This window comes from Athene cunicularia (genome assembly GCF_003259725.1).
Source record: "Athene cunicularia isolate RWA chromosome 4 unlocalized genomic scaffold, athCun1 chr4_part1, whole genome shotgun sequence".
In the NCBI taxonomy this organism is placed as follows: Eukaryota; Metazoa; Chordata; class Aves; order Strigiformes; family Strigidae; genus Athene; species Athene cunicularia.
The window spans coordinates 12,741,436-12,763,323 of record NW_020799098.1 but is presented as its reverse complement, the minus strand read 5'-3'; the positions used below and the strand labels follow the sequence as shown (position 1 = coordinate 12,763,323).

Sequence of the window (21,888 nt, the reverse complement as noted above, 5' to 3'; positions counted from 1 at the left end):
ATTTTTGTCCTTCAGTCAACTCTTTTTGTTACTTGATACTCAAATTCTGGATGTCTTCTAACCAAAGGTTTCCACTAGCAGAGAAAGGGCAGTATGTGAGCCCGTGTTTAGATCTTGCATTTCTTTCCCCAGACTCCACAGCTGGCAGCAAACCTACAATCCCAGGAGGACATGCTACATATCAACAGCCTGCCCAAACCTACCAAGCAGGTGTCCCCAAAACAAGAGACAGTACAAGGGAAGTAAGGCAGGGCCACAACTTTTACTTCACCCTTTAGGCAGCATAAATGAATCCAGCTGCTCGTATGCCAGAGGCACAAAACACCACCAGCAAACCCACGATGATGCTTATTCAAAGAACTACAAACATAACAATTTTGGATCAGGTATCACATAAGCATGGAGGGAAACAATTTTACAGGAAAAATGTCTTTAAAGAGCTCAACAACAAATGAAACAAATTTAACTGTGAAAATATGCACAGAGTTTTGAATGTCTCTTGGGTAAAATTCTGTTTCAAAGAAACCAGCATTTTTCAGGCAGAGGTAAGTTAAGACTCATTTCCATTTTTGATTTCTCTCAACAATTAGAAGGTTCTTCCTCAGATAAATCATTAATACAGGCATATACGTGAGGGACAATATAGTTTAGGAGAATTGAATTCAATTAATTGGCCCCACAAGACTTTGTTACCTTTCTTAATATACTTTATGTCCCACGGGCCACAGAGCTGTCTGTTTAGCAGCTTCAATACATTCTCCCTGTGCCAATAAAGCCATCTAATTTATTTAGAATTCTCTAGGCACAGTGGTTTTGCTTTGCTGATATCAAGACATAACTTCTGTTAGTTTTGTCAGTCATTTTGAAGCTACAGTCTACAGAGGAAAAAATCTCTATGGCTTTAATTTACTCATCTTTGTCAGACAAGGCATCCTATATAACTGCTGCACAGACAGAGAGCAGGCTGTTGCCCTCATGGTGGGAAATAAACTACACAATTCAATTCTAGTTAAATGATTTAGAGCAGACACCACAGCAAAGACATGGGAAAGAGGTTAAAGATCTCTTCCCCCATATCCTCCCAGAAATGCACTCCAACATGCCACAGAATTTACTACAGACTTCACTGTGTATTTAATAGGATTTTAGAGCACTTTGGCTGCAATTTCCTCTTTCACATTCAGCTACACATGACTTAAGTGAGCTCAGCTCATTCCTCTGCACACATATGTGCACAATACACAGATGTGTCTCCTGTGACAACCTCAGTACTTCACAAAACATGCAATTCTCAAATTGTAGAAAGACAAACAGATAACCAGACTGAAGCAACCCTTACCAGACTGAATATAGGTAAATAAGCAAACTAGTTATAGAAAATATTTCTACAGCTGATGGTCTTGTAGCTAACTACACTTCATTCTTAATTGAATCTGTTAAACTTGACGCTATTGCAGGTAAAGCATCAAACCTGGAAGCATATCAGGGCTAAACTTCTTAAGATTCATGTAATCTTTCTGTAGATTTTTTTAGAATCTCAGTAATTTAAACACTCAGCATTAATCCATTCTTCTGTCCGAGCCATATAATAACTTTATAATTATGTGCTCTTTTTAATGCAATTAAAAGATGATAATAAAATTCAGTTCTCTATGTCTACATAAAAAGTGATAGAGAAGAAAATGGGAAATAAGACTAAATAACTAAAAAGTTTACTAACGTAAATGCAATGTACCATCAGCTCACAAGTCTCTTTACAAACAGAAGCACTAAAAATGGCTGTGAAATAGTACAATTTAGCAGCTGGCAAATTCAATTTTAGAGGGTATCAGCCACTCATAAATTTCATGGTGTGTGGTTTTAAAAAGCACAAGTAGTTTGTGCCACTCTCATTTTATAATTTATTCTCATTATATCAAACAAGAATGGGAGAAATTGGGTGAGAAAGCTTATAGCAAAAATAATCTGACTTTTTTGTTCACTCCTGAATACTGCTGACCCCTAAATATGACTTTTTGCTTTAGTCTGCGAAGAAGGAAAATTTCCAAGGCAACACCAGTTTAGTTGGCTGATATATACTGAAACTATTGTATCAGTCAAGCAACAATTAAGGCTTTATCTTTCCTTTTTCCTCTGTAAGAAGTAAATTCTGAAGATTATATGGGGGGGTGTATTTGCTTTTCTAATTAAAATATCATAAAAGATTATATTCAAAGCTGAATATCACACAAGGCTGTTAAAGAAACTAGAACATACAAGACTATTATTATTCAGGTATTCCAAATTTTACACCCATATGAAGAAACAAGGCTAGGACAGAGCTATGTTATATAAAGTCAACACATGTTTTCAGCACATACTTTTTCCACTGGTATATCCTTGAGACTCTTGTAAATACAGTATCACCAAACACAAATAAATCCATCTCCACATGGATTCATCTCCAGGACTGTCTTATGCAAAGTCAAATGCACTAATTGAGATTAGTAAACTGATAGAATAGAAATAATCTTATTGGCTTGTCCATATTTTAAACTGCTACAGAGACAGATAAAAGTGAATGCTAATCTTCATAAACAGAGATGCACTTCATGAATGAACAATTTCTCCCAGGTGTTCTCTTGATTACTCCAATACTTGTTGAATGTGTCCTAGATAGCCAAATACTGATGGATCTGTTTCATTAGCAACTGGTTACATCATTGAACAGTTCAGAGCAATGGCACACATAACCTCAGCAAATCACATCAGGACTCCTACACAGATCATTTCTAGTTAATTTACATCCTCCACATACATTTAAAGTGACATGCTTTGAATATTGTGCTGATGTTTGTCTTTGAATCCACTTCTTTTTGCAACATACAGTTTTCAGCGTTAAGATCAAGTATAAAACTCCTTTGCTACTTTTAAGTCACACTAAGCTAGTACCTTTTGTATTGCTGTGACTGTATGTCTGGGAATATTTATTTCCTTTTGCACATTATTTAAAATAGTTGGCAGCAATTTCATTCATCAGTGGTTCTTCCGATATAATTTCTTTGTCATATGTTTTCCTTTTAAGACTAATGCATTTTAGTAATGAATTAGCTTGAGATTCAAGCTCTGCTGATTTCTAACAGTGCTACTGTTAAGAAGAATGATCACAAAATATAGACAGACAAATACCTTGCTTTTTTCTTGCTGAAATTCTATCTGGATGTTAGTTAGTTTAGTTCGTAGCTCCTCATTAGCAGCTTGCAGGGCTTCAATCTCCATGTCGGACTTTTCTCCCTTCACACGACTTTTCTTTGACATAATTATTTTTGAAGTTTAAAATAAAATTTTTGCTCCACACTGAGCTACCAGCTAGTGCCTTCTGCTTTTAGCATTTAAGAGTCATGAAGTGTTCAACAAAATCTTTCATACAAATCTCTGACATCATGGGAGCAGTCTCTCACGTCCTGGAAGAAACAAAGTAGTGGAAACAGAATTAGGCTACAGCATTGAACAGAATCAAACATCAAACTTAAGATTCAGCTTTAAAGCATGCTGAACTTCATTGTAGTATATACACTATATTGCATAGTGTACTAAACTTTGAAAGAAATAGATCAGAAAATAAGTTATATAATATTTTATTATCTTATCTAAACCCTATCCACTGTAATCTGATGTCCACAGAAATAAAACTCTGTACAGTTATGATGCATATAGCATATAAACAGAAATCATATCTTATTGAAGACGTCTCTTGGTCCATGCTTTGGTCCATGACCAGGATTGCCAGGAGGCAGAGGGACAACCATAGACTAACTGAGGCTGGTGGTGTTTCAGTGGTAATAATTTCCTGTAGTAAGAAGAAAGCACTTCTCACCTTAATGTATCAGTTATAATTCATAATTGTATTATCACTGAGTCTCACAGCATCAGGATACATGGAGAAGGTATCACAAAACTGGAAAATATTTTGAAATTTCTTCTTAATAATATCATATATACAAACTGCTTATGTTCAGGGTTGATACTGTTTGAAATACTCTAATCAAAACTTGAAGGTATTTAACTTTATTTTCACTCCCCAGCATGCCTCTAAGCTTAAAAACTATTCAATTATTTAAATCAGCTTTATTTAATATTCAAGTAGAATATCAATAGCACACAAAGAACCCTAGTTCCAATAACTAGGAAATCCACCAATTAATTTGCTTCATGAGTAGTTAGCCCAGTTTTATCTTCCCTAGATACATCTTCCAGCCTCTCTATACACTCATAGAGGCACAAAGCCCAGACACACAAGGGCTACAGCAGAAGAGAATACATCTTGATCCCTGAATGAAAGGGTCAGAATCAGCGAGTGCCTAGATTCCCTTCTAGTTGACCATCCACATTTACTATTTGGATAAAGGTCAGGATAAAAAAAATAAAATAGAACTTGTAAACACACTGAGAATAATGGAAAAAATATTTTACTCTGACAAAATTTGACCCAGAACTTTCAACCAATAACCTATTTCTTAGCTCACCATATATCAGTTGAGAGGCAAGTTCATGAAGACACCATGACACAGTCCCACAGTCACTCCATGAATAAAAACAGCCACTTCCTGTGCTGTGAGTTCTACACACTTATTGCAAATTTAAGATCATTTGAATATATTTTATATTTATTTAAAAAAGAGGATAGGAAGGACTAATGGATTCTAAATCACAATTCGTCTTTTCAGCAGTCTCTGGTTGTACCAAATGTCTCACTTTACTTGACAGGTACAGGGGCACTTGTAATCCCAGAAAGAACAAGAAAAGAAATAAACATGATTGGGTTTGAAACAGCTGTTCAACAGTTTGGGGGATTAGCATATGAGAGATAAAATTATTTAACATAATTAATAAATTATTACTCCATTTCTGTTAAATGTTTGGGGAAATCCATTAAATTTCTAACATATCTGTAAAACCTGAACAGTGTTCCAGTCATAACTTACAATTTCTCTTTTATTTGCTTTACAGATTTAAAGGATGTACTTTATCACTACCTCAATCTTTTCCCTGGTTTTATCAAGAAAGGCCTAGAACTAAGTCATTAATTGCTATATAATGCTTCCAGATATTAAATATCAATAAACATAACAGTAAGAAAGAAAAATTACTGCAAAAAATGTGAAAATGTAGCACCAAATAATTTTGATCACTTAAGAGTAAGAGAAGAAGGAACTTAGTAGTTTCTCATGAAAAATAACTCCACTTAAAGAAAAGCAAACCTTTAAACATGATTTTGTACTGAATACATGAAAATAAGTGGAGGCTTATATCTTTAGAGAATGAGTCTTACAGCAATGAACAGTAATCAAGAGGAATAATAAGTACCCCCATAACCTCAAGTAATAAATAACATGGTAACAAGAAAAAATTACTAATTGATTTAATCCAAAATTCAGCATTCCAGTCTTGATTCAGACTTGAACAACTTTATTCAGCTTCAACATGATTTTTGGAAGGTGTACTTGTTAATGGGTCATCTCAGCTGAGACACCAAGTAAAGGAAAACATAGGCACAGGGAATTAAAAAAAAAAAAAAAGCTTCTTCATCTAGACACTTTGTCTCCATAGAAATAGTCTTCTTTCCATTTTACTTCAACCTTTCTCTTGTAATCTAACTCTTATTATGCTTGTGAAAAAGTACATTCTAAGTACAGCAGAATGCTGAATATTCAAGAAGTTTAAAACAAATTTGATTACCCTAGCACCTGACAACAGTAAATTCAGTGGACACAGGTACAACGTCAACTTCAAAAGTAACTACCAGTTCACCTATGCTATAGTTTAAAAACCAGTCACAATCAATCAGTGACTGTATGGGAAATGTTCATAGCTCCCAACGCCCAAGGCACATTTCTGACAAGGTTCAGATGACCTACATTTCCAGCTTCATTTCTCAGGTCTATGTAATAAAAGCTGACTGAATGGATGAAAGCAAAATCATCTCTACAGGATGTAAAATAATACTTTTCACAGCCAAAATATACAAATACAAATTATCAGAATAATTTTCCAAGTATATTGTAGACTAGTTGCTTTTTAGATACCCATTCATTAACTACCTACAGAGATAGATGTCTTTCTGTAACAGCAGACCTTTTAGGCGTTATTCTAAATCCTATCCTGCTTAGGGAATTGCAGTTTCCTTACAGTGGAACATTTCTGTAAGTGCCACTTGTGATTTTTTTTTGGTGGATAAAACCAAAAACATCTTTATTGTTAACTCACAGCTCCACATTCATTCTTGCAAATTCACAGTCTACACTCCGGAGCCATTCTAGCTTTAATAACAATACACCTATAGGTCAAAATTGTGTGGAAAACAATCACCAGGAAGCTCTAAGTATTTTTAACTGTTATTTTGCAGAAAGAGCTCATAGTAACATAATCCTGTTGAGCACAGCTGAACAGGGGTAACTTCCTTGCTTGGGAGAGATTACAGTGTAGCATAAACCAGGCTTTCATGACACCTCTCTCAGAAGGTTTCAGAGCAGGTGATACCCTGCAGATGAGCATATTTGTAAGTCAGTTAGCCCTTCAGCCAAGGAGAGTAACTGCTTCCATTATTTTTTTCAATGGCATCTCAGGAAAGGTGATCTGCTGAGATTCTGTATCTCCACAGTCTTTCAGAAAATTCCCACTGCCCTCAGGAATCGGTACCCACATTTTAACACCCCATCAAAAATCACTGCTTTCCAGGTCCTCACAGAGCAGTTAACAGAACTAGAGTTTCAGAGTTAATTTCATCAGTGTGTTCATTTTCACTTCAGTTAAGTGGTTGCCTGTTTCATGTATGCATCTGTTAAAACACATGCAATTAAATTATGTTTCCAAGTCATGGCATACCACAAAAAAAATAAAAATCAAACTGTATCAAACTCATTTAAACCCTATACACATCCTCAAATAAAAGGTGTGCAGACAACCATGTAACACTGAATAATTATTTTTGATTGGTACTACTGCAGGCCATTGGATACCATACAGTAAATTAATGGCCTCTTTCCAGTCAAAGGACATAACCAGCCCATTCAAAAAAACAAACAAACAAACAAACAAAAAAAAAACACAAAAAAAAGCGCTCTTAATTTAACAAGAAATTATCACAAGTTAATATACAGTAAAAGGGAATGTTTGAGCTGAAGAGAACAAGGCTGAGAGAAGTGAAGGAATCACAAATGCATTTAGTCACCAAGATTAATTTTATTACATATACATTTTTTTAAAAATCCGTGTTAAAGCTATTTACAAAAGGGACAGTACCTTCAACAATCCTTGCAAGCCATTTAGAACAGGAATCACAGAATAGTTACATGATGGAAAAGTATTTAAATGAACAACAGGTCTCTGATTTTATGGATTTTTTTGGAGTGCAACTGAAGGACCAGTTCAAAAATGTAACTTCAGATGGCCTATTTACTGACTACAGACAAATGTCATTGCCATTCACTGCCAAACAACAGCAGAAATGCAATCTTTTGGGTGCAAAAATGCTAACCTCAGATATGAGACCCCTGTCTAATATCCTAAAACGGATAATCTCCTCAAATGGCTACAACTGCTCAGGTCAAAGCTACTGGAACAGCAGAGAACAATCAAAACAACAAATTTACATAATGGGATGGGAACAAAAAGCAGATGCAAATATGCACAGCAAATGTGTTTGCACGACACCACAGCTTATTTGGAGACATCTATGTAGTGCCTGGTGAGCAGTACAGCTGCCTTACATAGTCTTCATGCAGAAAAGTGGTGGGAAGCATTGACTCCACTACAGCCCCCCTGTGAGAGGAAGTAAACCAGATCTCCTCCAAACTGCTGCTGCCAAATACCTCCTCCAGCTCAGCTGGCCCCTTCAAGACTCCATAGATGCCCTCTGCAACTCCCTTTCTGCACTACACACCACCTTAATATACTATGAGTTACAGAAACCTTGATTTAAATCTCTTCTCAAAAAGTTAGGAGATTGATGCCAGGCCTTTAAAGTAAATAAAAAATATTCACTGGCATCAATGAATGAACATTCTTTATCGATATTTACCCAATTTCACCTTGTAGCTCTATTTTGTGGATTAACCATTAGAATCACCCTACTACCCATATTAAAAGGCAAACTGCTGCAAACAGCAGTCTCATGACACAAATAAAGACAGACATCAGTACAAAAAGACAAAGATGAAATGCAACTACGATAACAAAAGAAAGCCCTCCCTCCACAACCTTACAAACTCAGCTCACTTATAGTTAGACCCCAGAGAGGCAGCTCTAGGCAGAGCTGTTCCTGATCTGTGTCAGTTCCTTTCTTTTGAGCACACACGGAGACCTGACAAGATGCATGCTGTCTAGTGCAATGCATGTCCAGCCTGCTACCCCTCTGACAGCAGCCTGGGTGTGATGCGGGGAGATCCCTGGGCTTTCACTGAGGAGCACTCCCTTTAAACCATAGTATTTAAGAGCAAAAACAGGAGCAGGAGGAAAGGTCAAGTTGTAGCATTTCCCAATTAGGGCTAGAGAACTGGCAAATACGGAGACAGATTCCATTATCTTTATTCACTGTCACTGACACCCTATAGGTCAACCATTCAGCCAAATTTAGGCTTTTGGATCGTACGGGACCGCTTTTGTTTAGTTGTTTACCTGATTTTTGCAGGAAGGTTCCTTCAGATTTTTTTTTTTAAACCATCATTATTATTATTTTCATTGTAAAGAGCTAGAATAGTTAAAACTGGAAACTGGAAAAATGAAAAGTTCAGGGATGACAGCTGTGAAGAAAATATGCAAGACAACTGACAGGCTTGGGGAGAGCAGTTCAGATTTCCAGTCTGATGACTCAAGAGATAGGTGGAACTTCAGTGGGAGAAAAACTGGGGTAGCTTAACAGGGTACTGAATGTTGCATATCTATTGTTTTGTAAATCAATAGGATAGATTTGAGAGGTCAAGTAGGTGTAAGGAGGAGAAAAGGCTAAAGATTAAAGGCTAAAGACTAAAGAAAAAGATGATGTGATCTAGTTACCAGCTGAACAGTGAACCAAACAGAGGTGGCATGATTCAATTCCACTGTCTCTGATCTCAGTAATTACTGTGTGCAATTAATCACCTTTACTAAACTGCAAGCTACCTCATATTGTGCCAGCCAGTCCACATTCCCACCTTACTGCTCCATCACAGCGAAGTGCAGAGTAACAAGAGCGTATCAGTCAGCACAATGAATTTATAACACTGAGAAGACTGATGACAAATCTTCCTCACCTACCAAGAGGCAGCTTAACTTCAACAAATCTTCTCATTAAAATAATTAAAATCATAGCCAAAATGAAGGTGCCAGCCTATTCCAGTATTACAGGAAGACTGATAAAAGAACATGCTTTATTTTTTCCAAATATGATATCATGCTTCTCTTTTAAATTCAAGCTCCTTGGTTCCTGAGATGAAAATAAATATATGCACTACAGAGCTGGCAGTGCTGTTAAATTTTGAAGAGTCACAGAACCCCCAGAACTTATCTACCTGCCCTCAGGAATTTAGGACCTCAAACTTATGTTCGATTGCTTTATCAAGGACTCTGCTCAACTTCAATGTTCTTGCAGTAAGACACCCCACATTCAAAACTAATTTAAAATCTAGCTGTATTATAATAATAATAAAGATTATTATATGAGCAACACATGGGCCAAAGCTGGATGGATTTTGGTTACATCTAGGGTTCTGTCACAGATACCTTGTACGACCTTGAACAAATCACTTAATCTCTCAGTAAAACAGGTACTACATTTGCTTACCTCAGAATGATATTCCAAGAACAATATTAAAATATGAAAGACTGAATAGGGGTTATGAGCAATGAGGCTTATGAGAATCTAGCAAGTGTTTATAATTGTTAGTTGGCAGGAATCATCAAATTTAGTGTCCCATAAAACTACAATTCCCTCACAAGATCTGTTAACTTTCTCATAAAAGTGCTCTGATAATCAGCCAGCTAACACTGGCATTTCAACTATTCATATTTGAGGGAATGTCCATTGGAGTGAACAGAGTTAAAGTCACTCTGGTGACCGGCTGATGCAACTGCATCACCTAGAATAAAATATTTAAACTTGATATTTCAGCTAGATAATAGCTTCTTTCCTCTCTCAACTCTAAATTTTGAAAGGGAGCAGTGCAGCAGCTTGAAACTACAGCCACTAAAATGCACAGCTACATACTAACACAGCAAGAGTCTGGAGACGAGCTTTCATTTCTTTCTCAGATTAAGCGGGACAGAGAGAAGCATGACAAAGCACAAGAAAAGCATAGAGGAGAAACTTTGTGAACTAAAGACTTTCTCTGGGTAACCATCCTCCAATATCCACAAACTGAAAATGCTTCACCACTGTGAGAAGACTACCAATAAAATACCCTTCTGGTAACCGCCAGCATATTTGATTCAAACTGTGCCAGGCTTGTTGGAAAGGTTGTTGGCAAGTCAGTCACCAGAAGTACAAATGTACTTTCTGAAGATCCTTAGAGTTGAATGTGGTAACCATGAAGATGCAGAAAATACTTTTACCCAGATACACATATCAAAATCATAATTTTAAGGATAGCATCCCTCAGAATATTAAAAAACAAAGATGCAGTCATAATTCAGCTTTAAAAGAGAGAAACATGCAATTAGATATAAATACAAAACTCCAGAATTACCCTGTGACAAGACACTATAGACTGACTGATGCCTAGATTAGACTGTCCCAAAGTATTCTGAAGTTCAGAAATTAATCAATGCACACAAATAAATAAATATATATATATTTATATATATATATATTTATATATATATATATTTATATATATATATATATTTACCAGTCAGAGAGGAACCTGGGGGTGTTGATTGACAGCCAGCTGAACAGGAGCCAGCAGCGTGCCCAGGGGGCCAAGAAGGCCAATGGCATCCTGGCTTGTGTCAGCAATAGCGTGGCCAGCAGGGACAGGGAAGGGATCTGACCCCTGTACTGGGCACTGGTGAGGCCGCACCTCGATTCCTGTGTTCAGTTTTGGGCCCCTCACTACAAAAAGGACATTGAATGACTCGAGCGTGTCCAGAGAAGGGCAACGAAGCTGGTGCAGGGTCTGGAGCACAGGTCGTACGGGGAGCGGCTGAGGGAACTGGGGGGGTTTAGTCTGGAGAAGAGGAGGCTGAGGGGAGACCTCATCGCCCTCTACAGCTCCCTGAAAGGAGGGTGCAGAGAGCTGGGGATGAGTCTCTTTAACCAAGTAATAAGTAATAGGACAAGAGGTAATGGCCTCAAGTTGCATCAGGGAAGGTTTAGACTGGATATTAGGAAACATTTCTTTACAGAACGGGTTGTTAGGTGTTGGAATGGGCTGCCCAGGGAGGTGGTGGAGTCCCCATCCCTGGAGGGGTTTAAGAGTCAGGTTGACCCAGCGCTGAGGGATCTGGTGTAGTTGGGAACTGTCAGTTTTGGGTTAATGGTTGGACTGGGCAATCTTCAAGGTCTTTTCCAACCTAGATGATTCTGTGATATATGGAAATAAAGCTTCCTAAATTTGAAAGAATGGTTAGACACAGAACAGAGGTTACTTCTACACCCAATTCTGACCTTTCCAGTAAGCAAGTTGTGCATCCTACTTATGGGGGTATCCAACTCATGGGGGGCACAGCGTTGCTAGCAGCATATCTCAAACTTCTGAACTCTGTCATAGTCAGGCTGGTTTCGTTATTTAGGATAATTAAAAACTGATTTATTATTCACTCTGAAGTAAACACCCTTATCTCTTTTACCTATATAACATTTTTCCTTCATTGGGAAATCAAGTTTTAATTTCAGTATACTGTTTCAGAGAGCAGATCATGAAGACAGTACGGCATTTTATGTAAAATTGAGGCTAATATATGTCATCTAAAGCTTATGGGAGTCCCCGTGGCTGAATTAAAGCTGTTTATGCTTCATTCCTTATGAACGCAGCAGAAACCTGGAAACATCAAATCACAAAGATCTTCGCTAACACTTCCCATATGTTGTAAGGGATTAAGAGTAAGAAATTATGAGATGTTTCCTTTGAGATATGCAGTTTTTCACAAGTAAATAGCTAGGTAACGGGTTTCCTTTCATTGTCCTGTCTAGAGGACCCACTTTTAAATCTTAAATGGATTTTTGGAAGCTATTTGAAATGCCCACATACACTCCACCTCCTACTACCAATTTTTTTTTTTTCTTGGGCTGTAATAACATCCAGCACACCTGTAAACTGTTCTCCACCGGCAATACAACCCCTTTTCCCTGCTCCCCCTCTTTCATTGACTTTCATTAACTTAAAAAAAACCCCATTCATATATAGATCAATAGATGTAAGGCAGGGGAAATATAAAACTAAGCTTGTGAAGGAAATCGTTACAACTGCACTCTTACAAGAAGTTTAACACATGTTCTTTTTCTTGAGAAAAATGGGAAGTCAGCTTTCCACAGTTTCCTGAAAAGCACAGAAATATTAAACCACCACTGTTGAACAGACGGAACAAAATGCAACTGATACCAAAGGCAAAAAACTACCAGGTTAAGTCTTGAAAGCACAGTAAAGTACTCCAGTTGTTTTGCATCCCTTTCCACCTCTTGTCTGAAACAACTAGAAAGCTGTAATATATTTCATCAATACAGAATTGCAAGATCCTCAATGAAGCAATAGAAATGTCTCTGCTACAGAGTGGACACTTGGCATTTATATCTCAGTATATACCTTCACCTGGTTCCTCTTTGCATTTCTTAACTTTAAGCTAGATTTCACATAAGTCAATCAGAATTTATTTCCCTCCCCAAAACTTTTATTTTGTCTTTAATAGCAAGAAGTAGTGCACAGGCTAGCAGGGTTGTGGCAAAGACACTTACCAAGCCTGCACAGCGCTGTGTTCAGAGGTTGCCAATTAATCAAATATAAACTTTTGCCTTATTCAAACCATTTAATTAATTCTGATCCCCTTCACCCATCAACATTTTCCATCTTGGTCATCTTCAGGACTCAATACAGACTTGCATCCCTGATAGTCCTGACTTCAGAGCACAGCTACAAAACCATCATGCCGTCTACATAAGAAACCTTTTCAGACATACTAGTCTGTCACACTCTTACAAACTGGAATTGTCAGCTTCTCTTATCCCCCTTTCCTAAAGTGTAAAAAAAGAGAATTCTTCCTGGATCATTAACCAGCACTGTCCCCAGGGCAGAACACTGTAATGGTAAACATGTCATAAATCTTCAACAGCCAGTAAAACTTCTGGTTTTGATAAGATGGTAGTTTTTTCCAGACAATAAATGTTTAATACATCTGTTTGTTAGTTTGGATACAATCTCTAAACAGTGGCTCAGCATCTAAAAATAATTCAGATAAAGAGGGTCACAGAGATTCGATCAGTGAAGTAAGTTGCAGACTTCATAGCTGATAAAATGTATTTCTTCAAGATCAAAATACTTACAGAAGGTGAATAAAACAGAACATAGAAGAATACCTGAAAATGACACCATTTCATACCCTACGCTAATACTGTATGCTCAGATTAACACCTGTGATGAACAAGCAATTTTTCAACACAAATTAGAACACTGTTGGCCAATTCTGCAGTCATGAAGTATATTTATGCTACTTAGCTCCATCCAGACCCAAAAGAGTGTATTCACTGGAAAGGGTTTTTTTCCTTCATTGTGGTGGCTTGTATTTTCTAACTAGCATTTCTGGGCTGATGCTCTGTTTTATTCAATTCCATTTGTGTACTCACATGTATGGTCCTATGAGACATTCATTCTTCCCCATATTTTGCTTTCCTCGTTTCTGTTTCCTGCTATAACCAACACACACAAGACCTACTAATACTTTTTTTTAGTAGGAAGTGTTAATAAACGTGAGTCTACTAAATATGTTCACATCTAAAGTAACTTTTCAAACAAACTTGAGGTAAACTTTCCAGTTTGCGTTGAAGTTTAGTTTTTGACACAAGCACAGAACACAGTCCACACTAAATAAAATGTGAACTCAACTGGGAGATGAAAGTGTTTCAGTATGTAACATTTTTCAGGCATACTGACTTCAGATTTTATGTAAAATATAAGATGTGCAAAAAGATCACACAAAGCAGAAAAGGAGAAGTAAAGAAAGTGAATTAAATATAAGTCTTACAGAAAGCAGTTTCCTCAAAATAACACATTATGCCACCCTAGAGTACTTGACTGCAGTACTGAATTACTGATCAACAACCTGGAATCGATTGTTATTGTCCAAACTAATTATAATACAGAAATACATAGAGAAACATTTTAAAATATGTTTTTGCTTAAGACTCCTTGTACTACAAAGATCCTCTTAATATACTTAATATAAATATGTATAAATAAAGTGTGTATGTGCACAGGATGAGTTTCCTTCAGAAAGGCTAAGTTTCAGGTGTTGAGATAATGAGTATTCTTTAAAACTATACTCCTAGAAATCAAAATTTATACAATGCCATATATAAAACATGCCTTTTTTATCCCCCCACATATATTGCCATAATCAAGTCACATTATCAAAGTTATTTAATAACACATCATTCACAGATATTGAAGTTACAAATTAATTGAACAGAAGAGCCGAGAAAAACAAACAAGAAGCTAGAAAGACAACCATATCCATGAGAGAGTGTATTTACCAAGAAAAAGCACCAGGTATTACAAGGACAGTGTATTCTGAAGAACTGTCAAAACCACGAACTTCATGGTCTGTCAGTACTATTTACTGAATGCATACCATGTAGGCTATGGGTTTCTCACAGTTCATACCTTCTTCCATTCATACTCATCTATGAATATACAAGGAACTTCATAATAGACTGAGGATCTGTTATGCTTAATACTGGAGACCTTTCTGAATTGTCGGAAAAGTTTGCTTAGTTTTCTTTCTAACACCTCTTGTAAACATTCAACGCACAGAGTACTTTTAGATGACTAAGTGAAACATTACATATCTTATCTCAACACAACCATTACTAGCCACTTATCTAACAGTGAAACGTGTATGGGAATTCTGCCAGCAGCTGTACAGCTATCAGCTACCCAAATGTTTTATTTGCAAGTATGAGAAACTATGCAGTCACAAGCACTTTATAGTACTTCTTTTCTGTGTTTGAAGAGTAATGGATGTTCAATCACATGGTAGGGAACATAAGTAATATTTGTACCGAGGATTAGTCAGCACAGATGGATTGTTCAAAGGATGTTAAGAAAAAAATGGAAATATGAGAGTAATACCAAAGTTTAGATAAATTTATTTTCCATCCATTTAAAGAGTGGGGAAAAATATGAATTTTGGTAGATTTCATGATGAGTCAGTAAAACAAAGAGCCATTTCAAGAACTGTGCCTGGCCCTACACCCAACACAGTGCAGCAATCTTAAATTTTCAGACAGTCTTTCTCTAAATTAAAGCGCCCCCACACACCTGCATGATGTAACAGCACCATTCCTGCACAAATGTTTGTGTTTACACCACAATTCTCCTGACATAGTTTGGAGATATCAGAAATAGTCTAGCCAAATAAGACATTGATATGCAAGAAATATGAATAATCAAATAAGACAAGTAGGGACCAGAAAAGGAGGATTTTTTTTTTCCTGTAGCACAGGGTCAAATCGGCATAAGCCATCCAGAGGATGAAATCCTTCTGTTCAAATTTTCATAAACTACTTCCAAGTAATAGGAACCTCCTTATAGACAATTTGCACATAGCAAAATCACTTTCCAAAATACATTAGTTGTTGAAGACTCTCTCGTGTTTTGAGCATTTCATTTTCATTACACAGAGAGAGCTAAATAAAATATTAAGTCTAAATCAATTTGTTAATCTATGTTTAGATGCATAGGAACAGGACAGACTAAAGCACAACAGAGGAAAAAAGTATCTTTAAATAGCATTGCTTTGAGGTTTAAAAATCAAAACACGTTCACCTTAGCAGAAAGCGGAATTATAATATTCAACAGCTGGTTTTACAGTTCAGAATTTTAATTCTTTTCAAAAATCAGTATCATCAACTTTCTATTATTAAGTAGAGATATGAAGATGATTTGTTTAGATACATCTATGACTGAAGCTCCCCATAAAAAGTTAAACCCGGTCAGCAGTAAATATTGAACTGCCCTCCCAATTACAGAAGAGAGAATTTAGGACCATGTTAGTTTATCTGTTGCTCCCAAAACGAATTTAGTTACCATAATTAGTAACTACCTATGATAAAAGTTAATTACATTCATGAACACCAAATTATTTTAGACATATTTTTTCCACTCTTCGTATGTTGCTTCATAATGTCTACGCTACAGTGAATTCCCTGAAGCATTAAAATTGGAGATACTAATCAACTATTAGCTGTATTTGAGTGCCATCGAAGACAAGCAAATACTACCCAGAGAGGCCCGAAGGCATGTTCCATACCCTCCATTTTTTACTTTACTCTTTCCCTTTTCATAAATTTTTCAGTAATGATCATGCACTCTACAGCTGTCATTTCTCATAGCACTTGCATTACTTAGAGACATGCTTTGCCCATCCATTCAGAAATGCAAAGCAAGTGTTCATTATACACTATATCAAATATAACTGCAAGGTCCATGAGCAGCAAAGAGGCAACATTTCAATATGTAAACTACAAAATATCCACTAGGAAAGGATATTTCCTGGGTTACTGCTGCTTTCCTTTTCTTTCTGCATTAGTTTCCTGACAAACCTTGATTATATTCACAACACCTTTCTAGATAAAAATATCATTTCTAGGGGCTAATGGCATTTTACTCCAGTAAGGATAGTTACACAGAGTGGGGATTTCCCAGTTCTCCTAGTGTTTCTAATCCTAGTAACTGCATCATCACTGAAGCTCCACTGCAGGACTAACACAAGATGATAGGCACCGTGTTAAACTATCATCCTCACCATGCTTCTCCAATAGGAGGGAAACTGCTACTTTTCCCCATATAGAAGATGGTCCTTGAAGCAACGAAAATATATGATCATTTTTTTTACACACAGAATGTATAGCTGCCTTCTGAATACCCAGACATGTGCATACTATAAACACATAAAAGTCAACAGAAGGTTGAGAAAGTCTGTCAAAGAAGCTTAGCATCCAACTGAGACCAAAGGAATTAAAGCCTTTCTTCTTTATTAATGGTGATAGGTATAGCCTAAGTAGGACAGTGGTCAAATTAGCAAGCATATGATAAAGAGAAGACACTGAGTAGCATTCTGTACTGCACATTTCAGATGCCATGGGTGGGGGGAAATGCCTTACAAAATTAATAAAAAAATAATGAGTAAGAAAATTTTTATATCACCAGGAAATTTCTTCAATGAACACAGAAAGTCTCTATGTAAAGAGAAAAACTTAACACAGATTTATTTTACTGCCTACAAAATTTGGTTTAAACTCTAATCTCAGTTAAAAAAAAATAAAAATCAAACTTGAAGCTTCAAATTATATTGTCTCTAATACATTGATAACATTTACCTCTATTGTAGATTTATTCTCTTCCTACCCAACCAAGATGCTGGCAATGCACAGTACCTTTCTCTTGTCCACAGGTTTCTGAGGCAGTTGTGTTCGATTTTAAATTAAAGAGGTGAAGATCGAGCAGCAGCAGTAGCTAAGTCACTAGGTATGTTTGTACTGGGACTTGCCACACCACCACTCCTAGTCCTGTTGACACATTCTCTTCTTCACCAGCAAGGAGGGATTTTTGAGCAATATTAGTGACATCATCTGTTAAACAAAAAAAAAAAGAGATTCAATACAAAACAGATCTGATTAACAGCTTCGATGGTAGCAATGCAATAAAAAAAAAAAATCATACAAGGTAACAAAATGCAGCAGAATAAGATACAATGCAAAATTACAAGTGTGGCATCTTCTTTCTATTAAGAACATGTATACAGAGTCTAACTCATGGTCTTCTTTGCTAGATGGTCCTCAATGAAAGCAGGATGAAAGCTTCTAAACTACTTGACAATTAGACCAGGTCAATCCAGGCTTCTAATTCAGCATAGCTAACACTAAATTTGTATTCCATTCTAACACAAGTTTCTTTGTTTTGGGCTACAGGCTTAAATTATCATGGTGGCCACCTATAAATTGTTACATACATACTGGCCATGGCCATCAGTCTTTATAAATACCAAAAATATACCAACAGAAGGAAGTTATGTGTCCTGTTGAAAAGAGGACAAGACTGAATTTCAGAAAACCTGAATTATATTCTTCTGTCTATATATAACTCTCCTGTACAGTGAAGGTAATGATGACAATTTCCTCTCTGAAAACAAACAAACAAACAAACCAACCAATCAAGAGAGATGCACAAAGCCAATGATATTGTTTCTCTTCATCTTTCTTGGTAATATTTCAACATATTTTGATCAGATGGGGAAACAACAGAGGCATTCAAATTTTTATTAATATGCACACATGTTAGTTTGGATTGATATTTCCCATGCACAGAAAAACTACTTACAGAAATAAAATTATCTTTATGGAGATACCTTTACGGTAAATAGCACTCTGAAAGCTTAATGACTAGAAGGAAGTCATATTCCTTAATGAGTATCACCTACCTTAGTTCTCCTAGGGTGTCTAAACACTTGTGACACCACCTTTATTCACGCTGTGGAGTACAGAAGAGTAAAGCCTCCTCAACAACTGCTCATAGCATGCCTTTTGTGTTAAAGTGCAAGTCAGTGATTAAGTAAGAGTGATTCAGATAAGGCAAACAAATTTCAGCAATGTCTAGTGCAGACATAACCTTGCCAGTGTCTCCGAAGCAGAGGGCTGGCAGACCCAGCAAGGAACTAAAGAAACTCCCTGACTTTTAGGCAAGAGAGCTGGAAGCCAGACATGATACCCTACCTGAAGAGCACTGAAACATGATGGATGTACCTGTTACCATGTACATGGTTCAAGTATTCACAAAAAGCTGTACTTCACATAAAATACATCAGGCTTGCATCCAACAGTACCAGTCCCCAAATCATAACTCCTAAACTACTTCCCTTGTTGGGAAGTACCGCACTCATTTCTAGCAGTTTGTTTAAGGTTACTGAGTCAATTCTGTTGTTAGTGGCTTAAAAAAATTAATCCTGGCAGAATAATTTACCATGTTATTTGCTCAATAAAGACAGCCATCTAGGCAGTATTTAATGGAGAAAGAAAAAAAAAAAAAAAAAAGAAAAAAAAAAGTATCTGCATACTTATTTCCTCAGGGTCAAATTCACTTCTGTGAGAGAATACTTTTGAAGAGGATGAAAGTGCAGCTAAGGCCAGATCATGGCAGGAGATCAAACTGTTGAAACAGCTTAGTCAGCATCTTTAAGTAGCACAGAGGGTTGGAAAAGAGGAATTCAATCTATTTATATAGTAACAAACCTTCCCAGGGAAACAGGAAGGCCAAGAGACTATTTTTTATGACATCAGATATGCCTGACTTCACTCTATCTTCATCATTCTTTTTGAGTTGCCCTGTTCATAAATATTCCAATATTATTATTCCACAAAAATAATTTTGTTGCTTTCTTCTGGCCTTCAGGAGAAATTTGAATACACTTGAATAAAAGGGAAAGAGAAGGTTTTCCCCTCTTCAGATGTAAATGAGAAGCATCTAAGAGAAAGTAAAAATTTACTTGTCAAAGACAAGTAAAGACAGCAATCAGGCCATTAAGATGACAATAAAACAGAACAATACCCACAAGACTCAAAAGAAAAAAGGAAAAAAACCCTAACTTCAAATTTACAAGTTATCTAGGTAAGTTGTCTACTTCTAAAATGTGCTTAACTTCTAGCAGATCTATTCATTATACAATACCAATTCTTAAAGGAACTCCTAGATTCTAGAAAACTCATCATTAAGAGTTATATTTAAGTTCTTTAGTAAATTTGCAAATAAAAAGTATCTTAATAATATTTGTGGCTGGTAGCCTCCCTATATAAAGAGAACAGCGTTTACAAAAGTTTTGAGAGAAGGATGAAACACAGATCTAGAACCTGCAACTTCATGTTGCAGTAACAATAGCATGTATAATAACAATAGTATAAATAATGTGATGATACCTACTTTTTAAAGTGGATGTTTCAGTGACATAGCATACCGGTTAGACTAAAAAAGACAAGTAATTGGCAATAAGTCTTTCAGAAAGTATAGCAAATTTGAAACATTTAATTATGCTAGTCACTAGAAGTTGTTAGAATTACGAGCAACCACTGGAAACGTACAACCCAATAATCCTTCAGTAATCTTCCTATAGCTTCTTAAAAGATACAGTAATACAAAAGTAACTTAAAATAACTGGATACTTAATTTCACATTTCCAGTAACTGCTAAAATAAATATACCTCTAATGGCAGGGGGGGGAAGGATAAAGAGGGGAGACTGTTGCTGTGGAAATGTTTCTGTTGATCTGCAAACAAACAGAGAATAAGCCACACTTATTCAAATTCATTCAGAACTCAAAATATATCATGCACACCAAAAACTCCTCAAAGAGCCAAAATTATTATAGAAATAATTTAACAGATGAGCTGACATTTGATAAATTATCAATTTCCCTCAATGTAATAAAGTCAGCAACATATTCATATTCTGTAGTTATGGCAGTACATGCTAAATAAAGTAAGTTGATTAAATAATGTCTCTCTAGACAAAAGTTCAGTGTTATAATAATGAAAGGTTTATTTCTGTTTACATGGCAATTATTTGCAACACTTGTCAACATTTTCCAAATAGTTAGGAAAGGCCAGAAAGTATCCAAGTTTGTTTGCTTGGGTTTTTTAATTACAAACTTAAATACACAGAATCTCTGGTGAAAATTCTGTTTCTCACCCATTATTCCATCATGTTAAGTATCATCGTATCTTGAAGGCAACAAAAATTTAAACATAAGAGAGCAAACACTGATGCCAACCTCCACCCTTTCCTTTAGATTCCCAGAACAGCCAAACCACTCAGATTCCCAGAGATTTTAGCCAGATCTGTTCATATGGGACATCTTAGTCCATATTAACTCTTAAACAGAATACAGTATTTACAGAAGGTTAAAAAAAAAAAACAAAAAAACCAAAAAAAAACACCTTACTACGGTGGACAGATATTTTAGATTTCTTCTTGTGAAGTAGAACAGCTGAGGACAATTCCTCTGACAACTGAGTACAAGTCCATACATGTAGGGTCTGTGGACTACAAAGTGGGGGAGGAATCCCAAAAGACCTCCTTTTTCTGTAAAAGAGAGGTACTAACCCTTCCTCCTGTCCTACACACCTCAAACATCAAAAGGCAGGGTCCAACTTTAATCTTCAGAGTAGAAAAATAAGATAATCATCACATCCTTAGCATATGATAACATCAGAGTAGTCTCCCCAAATATTTCAGAAGCTGTCTTTATATCCCTGTACATCTGATCCACATTTTGAAGACTTTTTGGAAAAAAAGACCTTTTGGTTTCACAATGACTAAGCATAAAAACATGGTAGACAGTGATAAGAGTGACCCATATAAAAGGCAATTTCATCTGGGAATACAGTGCTGAGCACATCTGTGAGTTCTCTGCAGTAGTTGCTAGAAATTTTGCTTGGCAAATGCTTTATGATGGGAATGTACATTACAACTGGCTTTTTGTCAGAAGTTTTTCTAATCGACAGTTGGAGGAGGGAAGGAAGCGGTTACTTCTTATCACCAAATGTTCAAGTATTAAAAAAGCTTACTTCTGTCCAAAAACCCATGACATTTTAATACAGTACCTTGTTTTCCAGTCTAAAGCTTTATATGCATAGTATTAATTTGATTAATAATCTGTCAGCAAGACCTATGTTTG

At 36.3% G+C, this 21,888-nt stretch overlaps 1 protein-coding gene across 1 annotated transcript in view; it reads right to left on the bottom strand.

The window, feature by feature from the left end:
- Nucleotides 1-21,888, bottom strand: part of JAKMIP1 (janus kinase and microtubule interacting protein 1) — a 146,676-nt gene that overhangs the window by 86,586 nt on the left and 38,202 nt on the right. Inside the window, exons 2-3 of the mRNA XM_026846680.1 lie at nucleotides 17,600-17,794; nucleotides 3,169-3,443 (exon numbers count right to left, since the gene is read on the bottom strand). Of these exons, the coding sequence (XP_026702481.1) occupies nucleotides 3,169-3,297 (129 nt within the window). The 5' untranslated portion in view covers nucleotides 3,298-3,443; nucleotides 17,600-17,794. The remainder of the gene's footprint in view (nucleotides 1-3,168; nucleotides 3,444-17,599; nucleotides 17,795-21,888) is intronic.